The 19,101-nt window shown below is 42.9% G+C and overlaps 1 protein-coding gene across 4 annotated transcripts in view; it reads right to left on the bottom strand.

Moving 5' to 3' along the window:
• Positions 1-7,988: 7,988 nt before the first annotated feature.
• pde4d (phosphodiesterase 4D, cAMP-specific) overlaps positions 7,989-19,101 on the bottom strand; it is a gene marked incomplete at its 5' end in the record, with an annotated part of 203,430 nt that continues 192,317 nt past the window's right edge. For all 4 annotated transcript variants that reach the window (XM_080765029.1, XM_080765032.1, XM_080765030.1 and 1 more), the window contains 8 exons: positions 7,989-8,578; positions 9,721-9,903; positions 11,202-11,324; positions 12,274-12,428; positions 15,987-16,086; positions 17,430-17,594; positions 17,854-17,952; positions 18,436-18,611. In XM_080765029.1, the coding sequence (XP_080621155.1) occupies positions 8,093-8,578; positions 9,721-9,903; positions 11,202-11,324; positions 12,274-12,428; positions 15,987-16,086; positions 17,430-17,594; positions 17,854-17,952; positions 18,436-18,611 (1,487 nt within the window). In that variant the 3' untranslated portion in view covers positions 7,989-8,092. The remainder of the gene's footprint in view (positions 8,579-9,720; positions 9,904-11,201; positions 11,325-12,273; positions 12,429-15,986; positions 16,087-17,429; positions 17,595-17,853; positions 17,953-18,435; positions 18,612-19,101) is intronic.

Here is a 19,101-nt window from a genome sequence, read left to right as displayed (position 1 = left end):
AGGACACTAGTGATCACCTGCGGCATGGAATAAACAGCCATATCCTCAGATGCAGTTTTACATTTAAGCACTGAGTCGCATGTCAATATTTCATGAAATTAAAAAACATACATCAAAAAATGCTTAGGAGACATGATTTGGGCCAACTAACTCACATGTAGTACAGTAATCTTAATCATATAAAAAAACAATGTTCACATACTGTAGTGTCATAACCTTACACATAGCTTAAAAAGCCCACAGGTTTCTTAGAGCATCACCTCACGAACACACTTGTGCCAAAATACATAAGCTCTTCTTTTTGCATCGTCAGTTGTTTTGTTTTGGGTAGGTAATTGAAAGCTCCAAAAAATTGCATGAAGTCAATACTGACTTATCTGTGTTTATATTCTAAGATTGTGTATATATATCCATCTATGTTTCAGATTTAAGAGCATTGTCATAGCACTTGCTGTGAAATGCAATGGGCCAATAAGTGCAATATTTTATGAATTAAGTCCTGTACATAGTCACTCCTATCCCCAATAGCATCTACAGTAGATGAGTGATAGTTTGGTTAAATGCTGATATTGGACAGAATGGCACTGCACAAGATGTACATTCTCTACAAAGAGTGTGTGCTTGTGTGTGTGTGTGTGTGTGTGTGTGTGTGTGTGTGTGTGTGTGTGTGTGTGTGTGTGTGTGTGTGTGTGTGTGTGTGTAAAATGGTGATCACATACAGTAACATAAATGTATGGTGTATTGTTTGTGTATATCTTTTATACAGATGTATTCATGTACTGTATGCTGTTCCTGCTAACTGTTGGTTGTTGGTACACTTGTATTATCATGTCAAAATGCAGTGTTGTTGTGAAAGATAGTCAGGGAAATAAATTAGTCAATGCCATATGCTGTACTGATGTAATTCAAAATAAGGGATACATCTCAAATTTATTTCTAAGACCCTTGTAATGTGTGCGCATGTGTGCACACGTGCTTCATACGTGTGCACACATGCATGTTTGTGATCTAATTATTTTATGCTAATAATAGCCATGAAATGACAATGTTGTACTGATCTCAAGGCAAGATTCAGAGCAACATGTATTAGTTGAATACATACTGTAATGTGGCTATTAAGAAGCCAAAACATTCGCTCTGGTGACATCTCGTATTTAAACTATGACTTAATGTAGAAGCAGATATATTATTTGTATCTTAGAGTGAGAGCAATGTAAAAAAAGAAAGAAAAAAAAGTATGTTTTTGAGATGATAGGAAATAAAAGAAATTGTATTCATGGGTGCCTGTTTGGTCTCATGCATTCTCATGATGCAATATTTAGATCGCCACAAGGGGAACTCTATGGTTATTAGACTCCTATGACTGACCAGAACCATACAGAATCTAGTTCTATTTTTGGAGAGAGTATACCACCTTGTGGAGAGACGGGGTAATGTTGGGTAACAAAATGAAGGCTGCTGTGGGTCAGTGATGTAGGCCTATATTATGATGAACATAAACTTACAAATTCAGCAGCATTTCTATGACTTACTGTATTACTTTATAAAGAGGCCATAACAACAGATTGTTGAAAAATAAACAATGATTGATTAGTTACTTTAACCTATGTAATTACAAGAAATAGAAGATATTTTGGCTTTCTATATCCTGCATAGGCCTATTAGTTAAGGCGGGTGCCAGGTAGCCTAGGCTATAGGAGTCTACCAGAGAAAATATTTCTCTGTTTTTACTTTATAGTGAGCTATTTTTTTAACGATCAGTTAAACCGCACAAGATCATGTGAAACAAAACAAGGCACTCACACACAGTGAAACTCTAGAGAGATGCCCCCTCAGCCAGCTGGCCCTGGAACTCCGGGCACAAACACAAACAGAGCCACGAGATAGAAAACCCATTGGACTAAACCAAATTATAAAACAGCAAAGGGAAAACTATCTGACACATTGGAAAGAAGCAACACAAAAGCAGAGTAAACTAGAATGCTATCTGGCCCTAAACAGAGAATACACAGTGGCAGAATACTTGAGCACCGTGACCGACCCAAAACAAAGAAAAATCTTAACTAGGTACAGACTCAGTGAGCACAGTCTCGCGATCGAGAAAGGCCGTCATAGGCAGACCTGTATCCCGAGAGAAGACAGACTATGCACCCACTGCACACTAAACGAAGTGGAAACCGAGCTACACTTCCTAACCATCTGTCCATTGTACCAAGACATCAGAGACACATACTTCCCACAGATTACAACCACACACGGAGATTTTGAAAACATGACCAATGACAAAAAACTCCCATATCTGCTGGGCGAAGTACAACAATGTGCAAACACAGCAGCAAGATTTGTGAGTTGCTGTGATAGGAGAAGGATATCAAATGGAACACAACCACCCTAAAGACTAATAATTGTGTATATTCCTGCACTATACCTGCATCGAGTTATCTTGGTACACAGAAGTTGATCTATTGAAGATTCTGACCTTCAAAGTACATCATTTTTTGTTTTGATTGTATTGCTGTATTGTTGTATTGTTCTTTCTGCTTTGGCAATGTAAACGTATGTTTTCTCATGCCAATAAAGCCCTTTGAATTGAATTGAATTGAAACAAACCCTTGCATTGAGAATACACAAAAACTTGTCAGTGCACGCACTTGCCTTCACTTGACAAATCTCAAACAGATCCAACCAACTCACATTTCATACCATGCATTAATGCTAGCCGCAATTTGCAACTGTAGATTCATCCCATTATAAAAAATCTAGAGTTGCAAATTGCGGCTAGCATTAATGTTTGTGTTTAAACTGTTACACAAACACTCAAAACTAGTTATAGGAAACGGTACCAAACAATGTTTGTGTACACAAACACTCAAAGCTGTCTATTTGTTGTCAATGGCATTCCGTTTGTGTGAACACATGTTTGTGCTTACTGTCTATGTTTACACAAACCGTCAAAGCTCGTCAAAAATATAAAGAATACAATTTTGCTACTCACCAAAACAAACGTCTCAGAAAGCCAGCTTTTGTGTAAAATCCACTTTTTTAAATTATGTCCAGGGACAGAGGGAACCTCCACTTCCTCGTTCTTCGTTCACGGTTCACCTGCGGTGACGCGAGGTTACTGGTTACTTGGTTAGTCGTGCAAAATGAGGTAACGGGGTATTCACTCTAGGGCAGGGGTTCCCAAACTTTTTTGGACCAGGTAGGCCTACCCCTTTTGGGGTAGATATTTTTCCAGGTACCCTCTCATCCTCGCAACACGGATAACAATATATTTACAACCACAAGCAGTGTTTCCTGCAGGAAAAAGCTTTGGCATGGTGCTGGGCACAGGCCGCAATTTTGATTAATTAATTAATTAATTAGATTCATTAATGAATAAGATTAATACATTAAGATTAATTTGTATTATTGCTCTTGTATTGCTATTGGAGACACTGGGGGACACTGGGCAGGCACTGAGGAGGCACTGGGGAGACACTGGGGAGGCACTCAGGGGCACACTGGGGAGGCACTGGGAAGGAACTCGGGAGGCACACTGGGGAGGCAGTTGTTGCACCACTCAGTGATTTTTTTTAAGACTGGGCAGTGGGCACTAAAAAAGAGTCCGCACCAAGGTCTGGGTGAGAAAAGTGGGGACATTTTGAGGGAATACTCGGCAGTTTAGTAAAAAAAAAAGAAAAGAATACGTTTTGCCTGGATTTCCCCTATATAGTGCCCATTCTTCCGAGGTCTGGTGGCCGTCCCGTTTTGGTGCCCACATTTCCGTAGTGCACGCTCTTCTGAGGTGCCCACATTTCTCAGCTGAGAAATCTGGGCACCAAAACACTAGTGCTCAATCTGTGCCCAGATTTCCCTAGTATCCACTATTCGTTATAGTGCCCATGTTTCCCCAAATGCCCAGAATGTTTTTGGTGCCAAACCTAACTACGGTATTTGAAGGAGAGCAGAGCACTGTTTTCTAAAATCACCTATAGCGATAAACAGTGCTGCTCTCCATCATGACAGCCTAAATGTATTACGTGAAGAGATGACCCCTGACTATACTAGTATAGGCCTTGATATCCCCCACCCCCCCAACCCTTTTTTGTTCATCATCATTAGCATCACAAATGTATTATACAGGTCTACATTATTATCCAGAAACAACAGAGTAGACAGAATCAACCCATGCTTTTATTTAACCCATTGCATATAAAAACTTTTTTTTCATTAGTTTATTCATTTTTTTTTACATAAGGTTGTATGATCTACAGTGCTATCCAATAGACTGCAATTAACAAGGAATCCATTAAAATAACTTTTTAATTGTCCTGTGAAACTTCCAGACAAGTTGGCATTCTAAAGACATAACCCAAAAAAGAATTGTCCAGAAGACTTAAGTTACAGTTTGTGAATTCCTTTCATACCATAAAAAAATAGAACACATAATGAGAAAAGAACCCACTGTTTCCGTTGGTCCAGGGCTGTTTAGAATCTACAGTATGTGTGTCAAAATAAGAGTCCCAATCATGGGACAATGATGCACACACCTCACCCCCACTATCCCGTGACTATATAAATATTAACCCTCTCCTATCCAGGCAAAAATATGTCAGTGGTTCTAGATATATTGCAAGTAATATGAGTAGTAGTGCGGGCCAACACACTGTCAGTATTTCAGCCATAATTAATGCAGCAGTGGCTGAACATGCAGATGTGTCTCCAAGCCCGGGTGCTTCATAGGCTGTGTGGTCAACACTCATCAAGACCCCCATCAATGTTTACAGATCTGTTACAATCAGACAGTTGTTTGCATTGCAATAATCCTACACAGCAAAATCCTCAGTGTTATTTTATCCATTTGTAACTCGGAGAGTGTACAATGTTAGGGTCCATTTGGTTTCATTTGTACACTTTCAAAGAGTAAAACTTGATACACTGAGGATTTTACTGTGTACTCATCGGGTGCAAGGAACATATTGCCATATTGTTTGCACCCACCTGGTTTGTTTTGTATCTCTGAGTGTAGTGGCAGGGGTATAGAAATGTGTTGTACAAACCAGGGCCACTGTAGGCCACGCACCACTCAAGTGGAAAATCTTTGACTTGGGATTGAACTGAATCCGTACAAATACTGCATTGTGTGGCAAAAATGACATTGTGAACATCACTGATACCCTGTCCATTTCTGATATGCAAACTAAAACTATGTTTGGCCATAAAATAAAAAGGCAATATTTTCCCTTCCAGCAGGCGGTCCCTGCTGACAACGGATCAGGACAACCCAAGTCAACAGATTCCCCTAAATGCAGCAAAAGAGGAGATCTATAAAGCAAAAGGAACCTAAATTAAATGACATGCGCTGAATTTAAGGCACAGCCCATGGGCCAAGGAACAGCTACCTTTAAAAAAAACAATTTGGCTTTCCCCTCTCTTGACTTGAGCTAGCTCTCGTAAGCAACATGTCAATGGATCATTATTTTACACTGAAGAAGCATGTGTATAATAAACATTCTCTCAACAAGAGGTAAATAATACAGCCACACCATCACCATAAGGGATGATAAGAGTCAATCAATTACAACAAACAGCATCATGATGGTGATAACAATAATAATAATAATTATATAGTGTATATACAGCACAATAAATACATGTTTGTAAACAGCAATAAAACCAGAAATCTGTATTATAGGTAAGGGCATTGGGTGAGGATGAAAACAGAAAAAGGGAAAAAATTAAAATGTGGCACCAAAACAAAAATAATTTAATAAAAATATTAAATAAATGTGTTGGAATGACACCAAGCACTCCATAAAAAGCCAAGTTTCAAGTTGGGTTTTTCTCGCTTCTTCTAATATTTGTTGATTTCCCAATAGTTAATGTACATAAAGGGGCTTAAGGGGGGGTGGGGGGGGGGGAGTATATTGGGGTATTCTAACCAGCCAGCCTGTACTGTCTATGCTACAAATACAATTACCCGGTACATAGTTTACTGTAACACATTTCAATGGAAAAGGAGACACAATCAAATAGAAAAATAGAGCAATAAATAACAGCAAAAAGGAAAAAAGGCGACTTGGCAGAGCATTTCTGTGAGTTGTATGTGTACGTGTATGTGTATGCGTGTGTGTGTGTGTGTGTGTGTGTGTGTGCGTGTGCATGCGTGTGCATGCGTGTGTGCGTGGGAGAGTACATATTACAGACATTCCACTGTAATTTACAGTGGCACTGTGTGACCATATCAGTGCATTAAAGTATCTACGTAGGTACGTATAGTCTACTTCTTGTCAGACTGCTACGCAACAGAGCTGATTGTCTTGGTTTCTTCAGTGAAATACAAATAAAATCAATTTGACTTAGCAATAGCATTGTTTAAAGAAACATTTAATGTGATGTAATTTTATGCGTGCGTGCATGGCCATGGGTTGCGTGCGTGTCACACACACTCACACACACACACACACACACACACAGATTTATGTAGTGCAATTCAAACTATGATGGGACTCTAAGATAAGCAGTAGAGTGGATTTGGAAATACAATAAAACATATAAAGTTATATTGTTTTTGTGTGTCATAACAGGGCACCAGCTAGAATTTAAACCAAATGATAATAAAGATTGTTCATAGAACTACTATAATAATTTTCTAATGACGTTTAACACCATTACCACCCCTGTACACTATGAACAGTATCCAATTGTTTAACAAAAAGGTGCTTCTCAACTACAAAGCAGTGCATTGTCTCAAAATATGCTCGGGAGAACCACAGGCAATAATATTAAAACTTAAAAGGCTTTATCCACATCGATTAAGAAATTAATAGACAGAGCGATAAACATCAAGACGAACAACTTTCAATCTTCGGTGAAAAAACCTTGCTGAAAGAACTGTTGAATTAATTGTGGTGACACAATGACCAACGATGGGCACAGTAGCATGAGAAGTTATAAAATAAATGCTATTTTGATAAAAGGTAATAGTCAGGGCGAACAAACACTTAATACTCCTAATACAATCCAGCTGTGAAGATACTCCCCTAGAAACACTGAAAATGTGACACATTTCTCCTCAGTGGTTCGGTAATGATTTCCAAATGTTAAAAGTTGCTTCGTTCCCTCATCTCGTTCATAATAAAAGAAAGCCTAGGATAGTTAGCAAAAGTAACATCTAGAAAATATTTCCTTTTAACTTATAGTACAATACAAAAAAATTAAAGAGGTCTAAGGACAGCCTCATGGCTGTTAAGATTTTGAACCTTTTCTTTTATGTGTTGTTTTTCAAGGAAGACTTCCACATTGGACTCAAAAAGTGTCTCAAAAAGTCACACGGTGCATTGCACCCCACTGTGCTGCAGCTTTCGTCTCCACACCGTCAGGTGTTCATGCAGGCAACAGTTTAACACTTTTCTTAATTCACTGTGGAGAGGAAAGGACACAGAGACAGATTCTCCTTGAACACGGCGGCAGCCACTTGTGTAGAATGGGCACTTGATTCAAAAACGTTAAAAAATTAAATAAAAATAAAAAACACTAACAGAAAACACTGAGAACTTCAGACAAGGCTCGAAAGGAAGTTAAGGAACATGGGATGAGGAGAGAAAGAGAGCGGGGGCAGGGGATGATGTGAACAGCATCAGGTCATCTGAACTGAACACTTCCATATGCACTACATAAGTTCATAAAGAGAACACATTAAAGTGACACACACGCGCACGCACACACACACACACACACACACACACACACACACACAACGGGAAATGGAAAGTAATTTTCCTGAGTGCAAAAAAGTAATACAATAAAAAATCTTGTAGAAGTACCAGGGGTGGTGGTGGGCATGTCAAAAAAAGGCTGACTGACTTTAAATGATGTGAGCAGACTTTGGAACAACAAACAAACAAATTGATTAAAAAAAAACACACACACACACACACACACACACACACACACACACACACACACACACACACCCCACACACACACAGACTCCAACCCCCCCCCCCCCCCCTCCCCCCCCCAAACAAAGAAAATAAAAGTAAATCTATAAATAATCATCTTTCATCATTACTAAGAGAAACAGTTAATTGGTTGCCGTCCATTACTGCTATGTGTCGGCAGATTTCTCCTCCTCCTCCTGCGCCTCCTGCTCCTCCTCGACACCGTGTTGCGAGCAGGGAGACTCTGCCTCTACCTCTACCTCCTCTTCCCCCACCTGTTCATCCAGAGGGACCTCTGTTGATTCAGAGTCCTGTGTGCAGAGCGTTTTAGAGTTACTACAGCTGTTCTCCTCCTCCTCCTCCTCCTCCTCCTCTTCCTCTTCCTCCTCTTCCTCCGGCTGGCTGCCGCTGTCCTTCTCTGTGTCCGACTCCCCGTCCTCCTCCAGGGTGAGCTCAAACTGGAACTTGTCCCCGCCAGGGGGCCGGCTGCCGTCCTCTGGCTCGTCCAGGGCAGGAGAGGGGCTCTGGGGGATGGTGCTTTGGTACCACTCCCTGTTGTCCTCCAATGTGTCCAAGATGTCCTGGGCGTCTGGATGGACCAGGTCAGCCCACGTCTCCCACAGAGGGTGGACAATGTAGTCTATGAAGCCCACCTACAGACAGTGGAAAATGTAATAACGGTAAAGAGCTTTTCACACTATAGGAGCGACTGACACGCCTAGAAAGTGCATCTCCTAGTCTCGCGTAGCCAGACGATCAGAGATTACCACCTACTGGTACATTTGATGACATATACTGTACATCTGACCTACCGCAACCGCCTCCAGCGCGAAACGTTATATTGTGAAGTTTTGGAGAAATTCAGTAGGCTGCATTCTGCGTTCATCATGGCTACTGTTTTGACAGCGGTGACGTGCGTTGTCCGACATTACAAACCCTAACTCTAAACCTAACCTCAGTCTTAACTGGCCACGTAAGTCCCCTAGCCTCATATCAGTGTTAACCGGCCACATCAGTCCCCTAGCCTCATATCAGTGTTAACCGGCCACATCAGTCCCCTAGCCTCATATCAGTGTTAACCGGCCACATCAGTCCCCTAGCCTCATATCAGTGTTAACCGGCCACATCAGTCCCCTAGCCTCATATCAGTGTTAACCGGCCACATCAGTCCCCTAACCTCATATCAGTGTTAACCGGCCACATCAGTCCCCTAGCCTCAGATCAGTGTTAACCGGCCACATCAGTTCCCTAGCCTCATATCAGTGTTAACCGGCCACATCAGTTCCCTAGCCCCATATCAGTGTTAACCGGCCACATCAGTTCCCTAGCCTCATATCAGTTTTAACCGGCCACATCAGTTCCCTAGCCTCATATCAGTGTTAACCGGCCACATCAGTTCCCTAGCCTCATATCAGTGTTAACCGGCCACATCAGTCCCCTAGCCTCATATCAGTGTTAACCGGCCACATCAGTCCCCTAGCCTCATATCAGTGTTACCCGGCCACGTAGTCAGTTGACAAGACAACGTGCGTCGTCTCTGGCAGCCGTGATCAACCGCACAGAATGCAGCCTACCGAGATCTGAGGTCAGTACACGCCTGTACATCTGTGTTTTCTAATGAGGCATTGTGTTTATCACACATGAGTAGGCGCAGTTTGACTCTGCAGAGCCAAGTGAGAACGCAGGCATTGTTGCGCTCCCTGTGTGTGTGTGTGTGTGTGTGTGTGTGTGTGTGTGTGTGTGTGTGTGTGTGTGTGTGTGTGTGTGTGTGTGTGTGTGTGTGTGTGTGTTTTACCTGGGTCTTCTCTACTGAGGCATTGTGTTTGTCACACATAGGGCTGATCTCCATGCCTCTCTCCCTCTCTCGGTCTCCCTGGACGAAGAACTCCTCCATGATGCGATCCGTCCACTGGCGGTACAGCTGGAGAGGCTTGGTGGGGTTGCTCAGGTCTGCACAGTGCACCATGTTCTGGAGAACCTGAACATACCACGTTGAAGACACCCCGCAAGTTCTTAAAACACAGCTAGGACATTTATTTTGTATATGTTTTATATATGCAGGACAATACAATTCAATTTCTAGTACAAATCGAAAGTTCCTGTTTCAAATTTTAAAGGAAGGCTTGAAGTAATAATAACCATTAAGACACCTGAGGGTGAGAAGTGACCTTGCCCTAAAATGGCGAGGTCACATGCACGCATCTGCCTGGGTGACAGCGGACTGCTGGGCGAGCGCTGGTGCTTTGGCATGGGGGGGTAAGATCTTAATTTTCGGGCCTGTTGAGAACTCTAGTTTTCGCCGGCTGCGGGGCGCGGCTGTACTAGTAATAACTTTGGGGCAGGCCCGTCTAGAGTTTAAATGGACAGGTATCAGTCAAAAGGGAGATATCGAAGAGGAAGGATGGATGGGGAAGGATCAGCATACTGTATGGAATGTCAGAACAGGATCATCTCCATATATGGAGATCTAAGGGTTTGAGGTCAGAAGTAGAGTTGCTGGCCAATATTGATGACATCAGGGATCTCCATCCCTGATGATTTCACGTGATGTCACGTGCTCCATCCCTCATGATGTTACGTGATGTCGAGAAATGATTCCAATTCCATAGTTAACTGCGACCTTCGGTCACAATAATGATAATGACCAGTAAGACGCCTTGAGGGCGAGAAGCAACGGCGAGGTCGCATGCATGCATCCGCCTGTTTGCTGCACGAGTGCTGGCGCTTTGGCATGGGGGTTCAGATCAACATATGGATTGAATTCTGTACTGGCCATATATGGAGCGTGTCTTGAGTGTACAGGGTTTGATGAGGTCAGATCAACATATGGAATGTCAGAACAGGAAGGATGGGTGGCGAAGAATCAACATATGGAATGTCAGAACAGGTCAGCTCCATATATGGACATCTAAGGGTTTGAGGTCAGATGTAGAGTTGCTGGCCGGCTCAATGCATATATGCAGATTTAGTCTTCTCCATGTATGGTTATTCAGGGTTAGATGAGGTCAGTGTCGTGATCTTCATACATGGAGATGGCCATATATGGTAGTGTGACGTGTCACAAGGCGTGATGTCACAAGGTGTGACCGTATATGGAGGTGTGATGTCACATAATAATAAACTGTCTGCAGTGTTTGAAGCTTTAGATTTATGTTCTATGTATTTTGTATGCACTGCGGGCTAGTGGTGGATAACACAGCGCAATTAAATGTCACATGTACCCCTCAAACAATATCTGCATATCAAACTCTGCATAAACCCTTTTAAGAGACTGACCTGTATTCTGTCTGAATAGTTGTCCAGCAGGAGGACCCCAGAGCTGGTCACCTTCTTGGTCTCAACCATTGTCTTCAGATCAGCCAGTAGATTCATGTGCTTGGACATGTCAGTTGCTAGGACCTTGAAACCACAGACCAGGGCAAAGCAATCAATACACGTACAAGTATTTCCCCACAAAGGAGAAGAAACCCAATTAAAAGGAAAAAAATGACTACCAGTAATTATATATAGAGCTACTGCGTATAATAAGAGCACAAGTTCCCATTAATCATACTCAAGATGAGGCTGGTGTTCAAAACAAATATGAGGCACGGGCCATTTCACTCGCTACACTTCTAGCTAGGAAGTTAATCCTACAGGCCTGGAAGTCGGAAAAACCTCCGACAGTTGACATGTGGCTAAAGGAGCTGGGAGCAGTGCTGCATTTGGAGAAAATTTGATTTACCCTGTCAAAAAGGGAACCCTTATTTCAAAAAATCTGGTCACCCATTATTGAGATGCTTGTTATGTTGGACTGAAGTGATTGAATTCAATATTGTTCTGCCCCGTAATGTCATCTAATTAATGTATAGAATTTTTGTATGTGTATACTGTATGTATGTTCATATATATGGGTGTCTATGTGGGTACACATGTATACATGTATGTTTTGTTTTCCATTTGAGAAATGTTTTCTAGAATTGATTGTGATGTTGTTTCTGTCCTCGGAGCGTGGTATAGTCATCAGCCATGTCAGTTATTATTTTATTGTTTTTGTCTTTGATGGTTATGTTGTCTATTTTTCATGTAAGTCTCTTGTTTTGTTTGTTTGTATGTTTCTGCAATTTCTTTCCCAATCTGTAACTTACTGAGTAAACATTCTTGAAATGCTTGTATACCAAAAAAATCATAACAGATGTTTAAAAAAAAAGAAACCTACAGAGTAAGAGCTAAACTTTGCCCAGTACAATGATTGAAGGGAACACGTTGTTGCAAACTGAGGATTGTTGAAGCACCAGCACATCGTTAAATACTGATACAAACATTTAACGTTGCCAGAAAGCGGGTCATTGATGCTGCATCGACTTACGATGTCAATGGTCATCTTGCGCAGTGATTGTCGTTGTTTTTTGGTCAAGTTCTGGAAGATGTCACAGTTCTCCTCCTGCAGTAGCTTGAAGCCTACTGCCAAATGGTGGTTCTCCAACACGGACGAGTCATTGTACATCAACGCCAACTCAGAGTCTGGATGGAGGAAACACAAATACATATTAATAAATATTCTCTGCTGGTTGTGTTTAGTAGTTGGATTATGAGCCGACCACCCAAGGTTCTCCAGTCAAAGAGAGGGTTGTGACACCAAGGTACATTTAACAAGTCAGGTTTATTTCTCTGTGAAACCGTGGTTTCTATAAACAAGGTAAAGAAAGGGAATACATTAGCAAACTAGTATTAAACAATACAGGACCATATAAATGCAGACTAGTATTAAACAATACGGGACCATATAAATGACAAGTAAATCAAATATAGCTCAGAACATATGGCAACAGGATGGGTGTGTATATACACGTACAGATAGTACTCACTGGGCATTTATACACTAGGACATATGTGAACAATCGTATGGCAAGTACTCAACATTATGGCAAAGTGATCAACAGAATACATCAAGGGCTTACATTGGTCAAGGACGCACGGCTGCAGAGAAGTGAGGTGTTGTAGGGTACTCAGTGAGGTGTTGTGGGGTACTCAGTGAGAGCTGCAGGTTCTGCATGGCGTGTTGCCTGTGTGACGGCTGGAGACTGAGTGAGGAGTGTGGGGTGAGTTGTTGGTTATATAGGTCACACCTAAACTGTGATTGGGCAATGAGTTGAGTGGTGTGATGGCAAACAGGTGTCTCATTATGGATGCAGGGAATGGGGAATGTCCACCGGAGGCTGCCATTCAGAGAGCATGCAGATAATTCACAACAGCCGCCCCCACGGTAGCTCAGCTACTGTGAATAGAGAGAATTGTCTTTGCTGTCGAGGTGGCAGTGAGTGTAGTGCAGGGACAACCGGTGTAGTGTACTGGGATGGACACAAAATGTTCAGATGTTAGTTCGTGGTCGGTCTTTGTGCCCCGTGGGACACAAACTTGGGGCTGGTGAGGAGAAGCATTCAGAAGTGTTGACCAGATCTTCAGGCGGACGGCCCGGAGGCTGGATAGGAGCGGAACTGGCCGCCCCAGTCAGGAACGAAGGACGAGGCAGGTACGGAGGGCGACCAGGTGGTCAGGACCAGCCAGGGGACCACGGCCATCGGCACGACCCCTCTGGCGGTCGACCACTGTACGGGAGCCGGACTGGAAACCGCCAACACTGGCGGGGCCATACCGGGGGAGGGCCGGGAGGATACCTGGAGGAGTGGAGCCACGAGGAAGACTGGTGCTTTTGGCGGGGCCGCACCGGAGGGCGCCGATGCCGGTAGGACCAGTCAGGAAGTAGTGCGGCAGGTTGGCTTGGCTCAGAAAGCAGGCCTGCTGCATACTGTGGACGTGGACCTGTGGTGGCTGTGGGCCCCTGGACTGGAGGCTCTAGAAGAGGTGCTAGGCAAGGCGATGGCCACGCCGGGACAGGAGGTGCAGCAGAAGGCACCAGGGCAGGAGGTGCAGCAGAAGGCACCAGGGCAGGAGGTGCGGCAGGAGGCACCAGGGCAGGAGGTGCGGCAGGAGGCACCAGGGCAGGAGGTGCAGCAGAAGGCACCAGGGCAGGAGGTGCGGCAGGAGGCACCAGGGCAGGAGGTGCAGCAGGAGGCACCAGGGCAGGAGGTGCAGCAGAAGGCACCAGGGCAGGAGGTACAGCAGAAGGCACCAGGGCAGGAGAGGCTGGAACAGGTGGAGGAATTCGGTGTGAATGCACCACCTGAACTGGTGGGCATATGACCATTATCTGCTTCTGTGCAGTTAGGTGGTAATCCTGGGGAGGTGCTCCCCCTTGTTCTCCATGTTGGAGCTGATCACACACCAGCCATGTGCTGATGTGTTTTAACAATGTTCGTCGTTCCCCGTCTCTCCTATCAAGCTCCATCATTCTTCTCTTCATGAGTTCCAGTTGACCGTTGTCCTCAGTTTCAGCTTTCCTCATTGCTTCTACCATCCTTGATGTCGTTACAGTTTGTGTCAGTTCTCAGACATGGTCGAAGGTGAGCTTTAAATGGTTGGATATGTATTCATTATTAAATATTTCTATTGGGAGGAAAGACGTATACATGTACCCTGTTTGTTCTATCAATTTAGCCATTATGCTGTCTTTTGAGGAGAATGATGTGCATACAATAGCGTGGACATATGCATTAGAATGAGATGCAGCTTTAAATGACTTTGTTTCTGCTGTTGTACTTCTCAGTCTAGCAGAGCTGATTGGAAATAAAGCACCAGCATGTTTTCCACTGAGAGAGGTTTCCCAAAGTTGGGTCATTCAAAGGTCCTCTGACAGTACTTAGATTTTCCATTAAGATGCATTTAATAGTCTTGGCCACAGTGGAGAGAAAAAAAGATCCTGCTCTGTGGCTGACAGAAGATCAGTTTGGTGGTTCCTAACTGGGATGACTCATACTGCATTTACTGCTGGGATTCCCCATCTGGGTTTATGGGAGGTACAGAGGTACAGTACTATATGCGAGTGTGCATGTGTATAAGATATCCCCAAATTTCAATTATTATTATGGTACTGGTAATAATGGGCCTTTTAAGACAAAAATGTTCTTCGACGTTCTCGCTGTGCCTGCCTACAGTATGTGGTCTAGACCTGCTGCACAGATATAAACATCTATAGGAGTATGTGGTTATCAGAGTTTTCCCATTTCATTCATTTGGTGGCCTCTGAAAATATCTCCCCTGAATCAAAGGTTCTGTTAGAGTGGTGGCAGTCCATATATATCTTTGTCTCAGTCAGACACACCATTAGCCCTCCCCAAACCCTAACCTAATCCTAACCTCACAGGAAGCCACAGGTTATTATTAACCCACAGCACGGATAGTAGTAACCCGCCACGCATGTCAGGAGCCACGGGTGATTTTTAAACCGCAGCACGGGTTTGTCTGAATAATGACTGTAGGACTGTTGGTATGTCTAACCAACGTATGCACATGTACATCTGTACCATGTACAGTATATACCGTACTATATATGTTGAACATTACTTGCAGCACAGTCTGGCAGATTCTGCCGAACCAACATTTCACTGCTCATACACGTACTATGAAAATGTGACAAATAAAGTATTTGAATCATTTAATTGTAATAATAACAGAACACACCCTCACCTTTTCTGTCATGTCAAGGTCCAAATGAAAATAAATAAATTAAGCACTAAATTGATCCTCATTTTAAAACAAGCTGGTCAGTTCTTAGCAAGTGATCACATTTGTAATGCCTGCACTTGAGCAAACAGCAGCTACAGTATATAATATGACTCGATCTAGTGATGAGATGTAGATCTGGCTTTTGCACAAAATGTTTGCCCCCAGAATAGGGACTCTAGGGCTCAGGTGGTTAAACTGCCTGTGTAATTACTTCAGTTACTCTCTGCACATTTGAAATGCAGACCCATTCCATTGGTGTATCAACTCTTGTGTGCGTGCATGTGCATGTGCATGTGCATGTGCATGTGCATGTGCATGTGCATGTGCATGTGCATGTGCATGTGCATGTGCATGTGCATGTGCATGTGCATGTGCATGTGCACGTGCGTGCTTGCGTGCGTGCACATGTGTGTGTGACTGACGTAGCTGCTATCTCTGGACTATATTTAGGCTCACTGGTGTTGATGAGGAACTGGTTGGAGACTCCTGGGTGGTCCACGTCATGAATTGCACTGGCAAAGATGGCAGCTAGGATCTCCAGGTCTGTGAACACAGCCTGGAATAAAGACACAGGAGGGCAGAGGAGAAGGGTCATTGATCGGACAATAAATGACAACAATGCCTCAGAACCTGAGAGCCATTGATTGGGGCTTTGAGCTGCAGTTTATTCGAAACTCAGGGGTGGATTCACAAAGAACGGATTGCGCCCGCTAATGGTCAAATTTTGTCCCCGTTATCTCCCCCGACTTTAGTTCTTATTATACTGCACTAATGATAATACCAGCTGAAACAAGCCCATGTTTTGCAGTTGAATGCAGTGTGACCTAATTTTCCTTAATGGTGGTCTTAGTTTGCACCGCACTATTTATTCATGTGTCCAAAACTGTTGCTTTTCAGAAAACAGAAAAAAATGACCCGTGTTCCAATAGATCCAGTGTCATTATGATGTAGTCACAAGGTCTTTTGAATACCTTTCATTGGTCAAATAGTTATAAAACCCACAGACCGAAAGACCACGTTCACTTTTATATACTTAGGGGTGCCCAAAAGGTCCATTGCAATCTACCAGTAGATCACAAAGGCTGTGCAGGTAGACGATAATGATAAATAATAATAATTAAAATATATTAAAAATATATATTTATAAATACAAATCACAAAACTCCTCCTCTTTTTACCATCTGGCACTTGAGTTAAGGTGACTTGATTGATTGACTCGAAGATTATGTAGCAAAAGCCTGAAAATGGACAATGCCAGTAATCAAAATGATTCTTATTAGAACCAATGGGCAATTTGACACTGCCTGTAAAAGCAGAGGGGCATTACTTTCAAAGTTGTTCAATTGTGACAGACAGTGCTTACAATTATGCATGTTGGGAAGCCGTGCAATTGTGCACATCTGTTGTACTTTCCTACGGCCAGCCACTGCCACCATTACCAGAGTTTCAAAGCAGGACAGTGATTAACTGCTACATGAGACAAAAATATTACTAGTACATAATACATGGGGAGCATTAATGATATTGTATGGTGCTTAAAGTGTGAGGGGAGTTAGAATTAGACGATGTATGTATGTATGTACTGTATGTATGTATGTACAATATGCATGTAATGTATTTAATTTGATGTGCAAAGAGCACCGGAGCACATACAGTAGATGCTTTTTGCTTGGCAGCGTGTTTAGGGGTGCATTTACCCTGTGGTACCATTTCACCCTGTGTGTTTGTGCGAGCGTGCGTGCGTGTGTGCCTGCGGTTAACATGCGCTAAGATTTGATGGGCTGGAAGTGAACAAGCACTTATGCGCTGCCTGGGACCAGCGTTTTAAAGGACCCCCCTCCTACTCGGTACAAACAGAAGAGCCTGGTCATTTTCCAAAGACCTTGCCATGAGGCTCACCTCGAGGGCAGGGGTTGATAGCAGCACGTGAGTGGACTGGGTGACGTCAGCAGCATGCATGTTGTTGTGGTATGCCACGTCCCCATGGTAGTGGTCCTCTAAGGTCATCAGGTATGTGATAAAGGTGTCAAGTGGAATTTTAAATGTTTTCAACAAATCTCTTTCCTGTGGAGTTGGTAGAACATAAACAGAGGTTAAATTCTGAGTAAGATTCAGAATAAAACGAATCATTGCCTAATCATTTATACTCTCCCATACGACGGTGTCAGTCACACACAAAAAAATGGCAGATCTACGAGCTCATAATGGGTCACATCGCGATGCGATGCGTTGCGAGTACAAATCAAGCTTAAGATTCAGTCAAAGCTCTGGGAATCACAAGAAAAATAATATAAAATAAGAATTGGTCCGGTCTAATGATTACCTGGAATATTGTGTACATCATGACCGTCAGTGGCCGGTTGCCAGAGAACTCTGTGACTTTGAAAACGTTAAGGCCCCACTTATTCACATCCTCCATTTCCTGATAGTAGAAAAAAGTAGAAAACAAAACATATTCAATCTTATCGCATTGAGACCTGGAATGCATCTGTGTCACCTTAGCTTTTATCCACTTTAACCATTATTTAAAAGTCTAGCTGTTGAAAATAGCAGATCTACAAGCTCATAGTGCAGCACCGAGTGCTACGTTACGATCTTGTAGATTTGCTAAAACCTTCTAAAACCAAACGTAAGGTTTCTGAAAAGTGAAAACCTTCAAATTCTTATAAAAAAATATGTATAGCAATATCTAGTAAGACACAGAGGTAGCATCGACAATGGGTTTGGGTTAATGTTACTTAGATTCCTCCTCCTTCACTCTCAGTCCCCAATACATCATAGTTTACCATACCTTTGAAAGCTATCTGCCCTATCATCCCATCCCACCCGGGTCGAGGGACCCTCAGGGTCTGTAACTCTGTAATGAAACATGTGAGAACCTCTGCTGTAAGGCCACACAACAAACCTTAGCAAGTTCGTCCTCGGTTTCCGTCTTGACTCCGAAGCGGGCGATGTTGGAGTTGGTGAGACTGGAGGAATGCTGTAGCTTCTTCACCCCCTGGATCTGCGACATGGGTTTGTTCTTCTTCTCCTTGTCCTTTTGGGTCTGTGGGGTAGGCATCTCCACCTCGTGCTGCTTGTCTGGGGAACAGAAACAAAACAGTAGAAAAACAAGAAATGATCACATACTGTAGTGATATTTGTTAGGTGAAAGAAGCTCTGGTTTCTTTATTTAGTAACCATCTCTCCTCTCAACCGGCCGGTCTCAATCATAACATTACATTACATAACATTGGGTGTCTCTAAAGATTTCTGTTACCTACTTCCTGTTACCTGTACCTGTTTATTGGTCATGTGACCTGAGTAACCAATACATGACAGCAACGTGTGTGGCAGCCAATCAGGACTAGGTCCCAACTAGGAGCCAAAGTCGTTAAATTTGACTAATTCATATGTCAAGTTTCACCTGACAAAAAAAAACAATTTAGCGATGGTTTCAAACAAAATCTTTTCAGAATTACTGTTGAATCTAATATAGAAAATCCTGTGTGAAGTGAGGGGCGCTCTTATGGAATCATCCATTCATTGTCAATGGGAATTTAATATTTGTGTGTGAAAATCTACACTATAG

The sequence above is a fragment of the Protomyctophum bolini genome (genome assembly GCF_963924005.1).
Source record: "Protomyctophum bolini genome assembly, chromosome: 6".
Lineage (NCBI taxonomy): Eukaryota > Metazoa > Chordata > Actinopteri > Myctophiformes > Myctophidae > Protomyctophum > Protomyctophum bolini.
The sequence above is the reverse complement of the archived record's forward strand: the minus strand, read 5'-3'. Positions and strand labels throughout refer to the sequence as shown.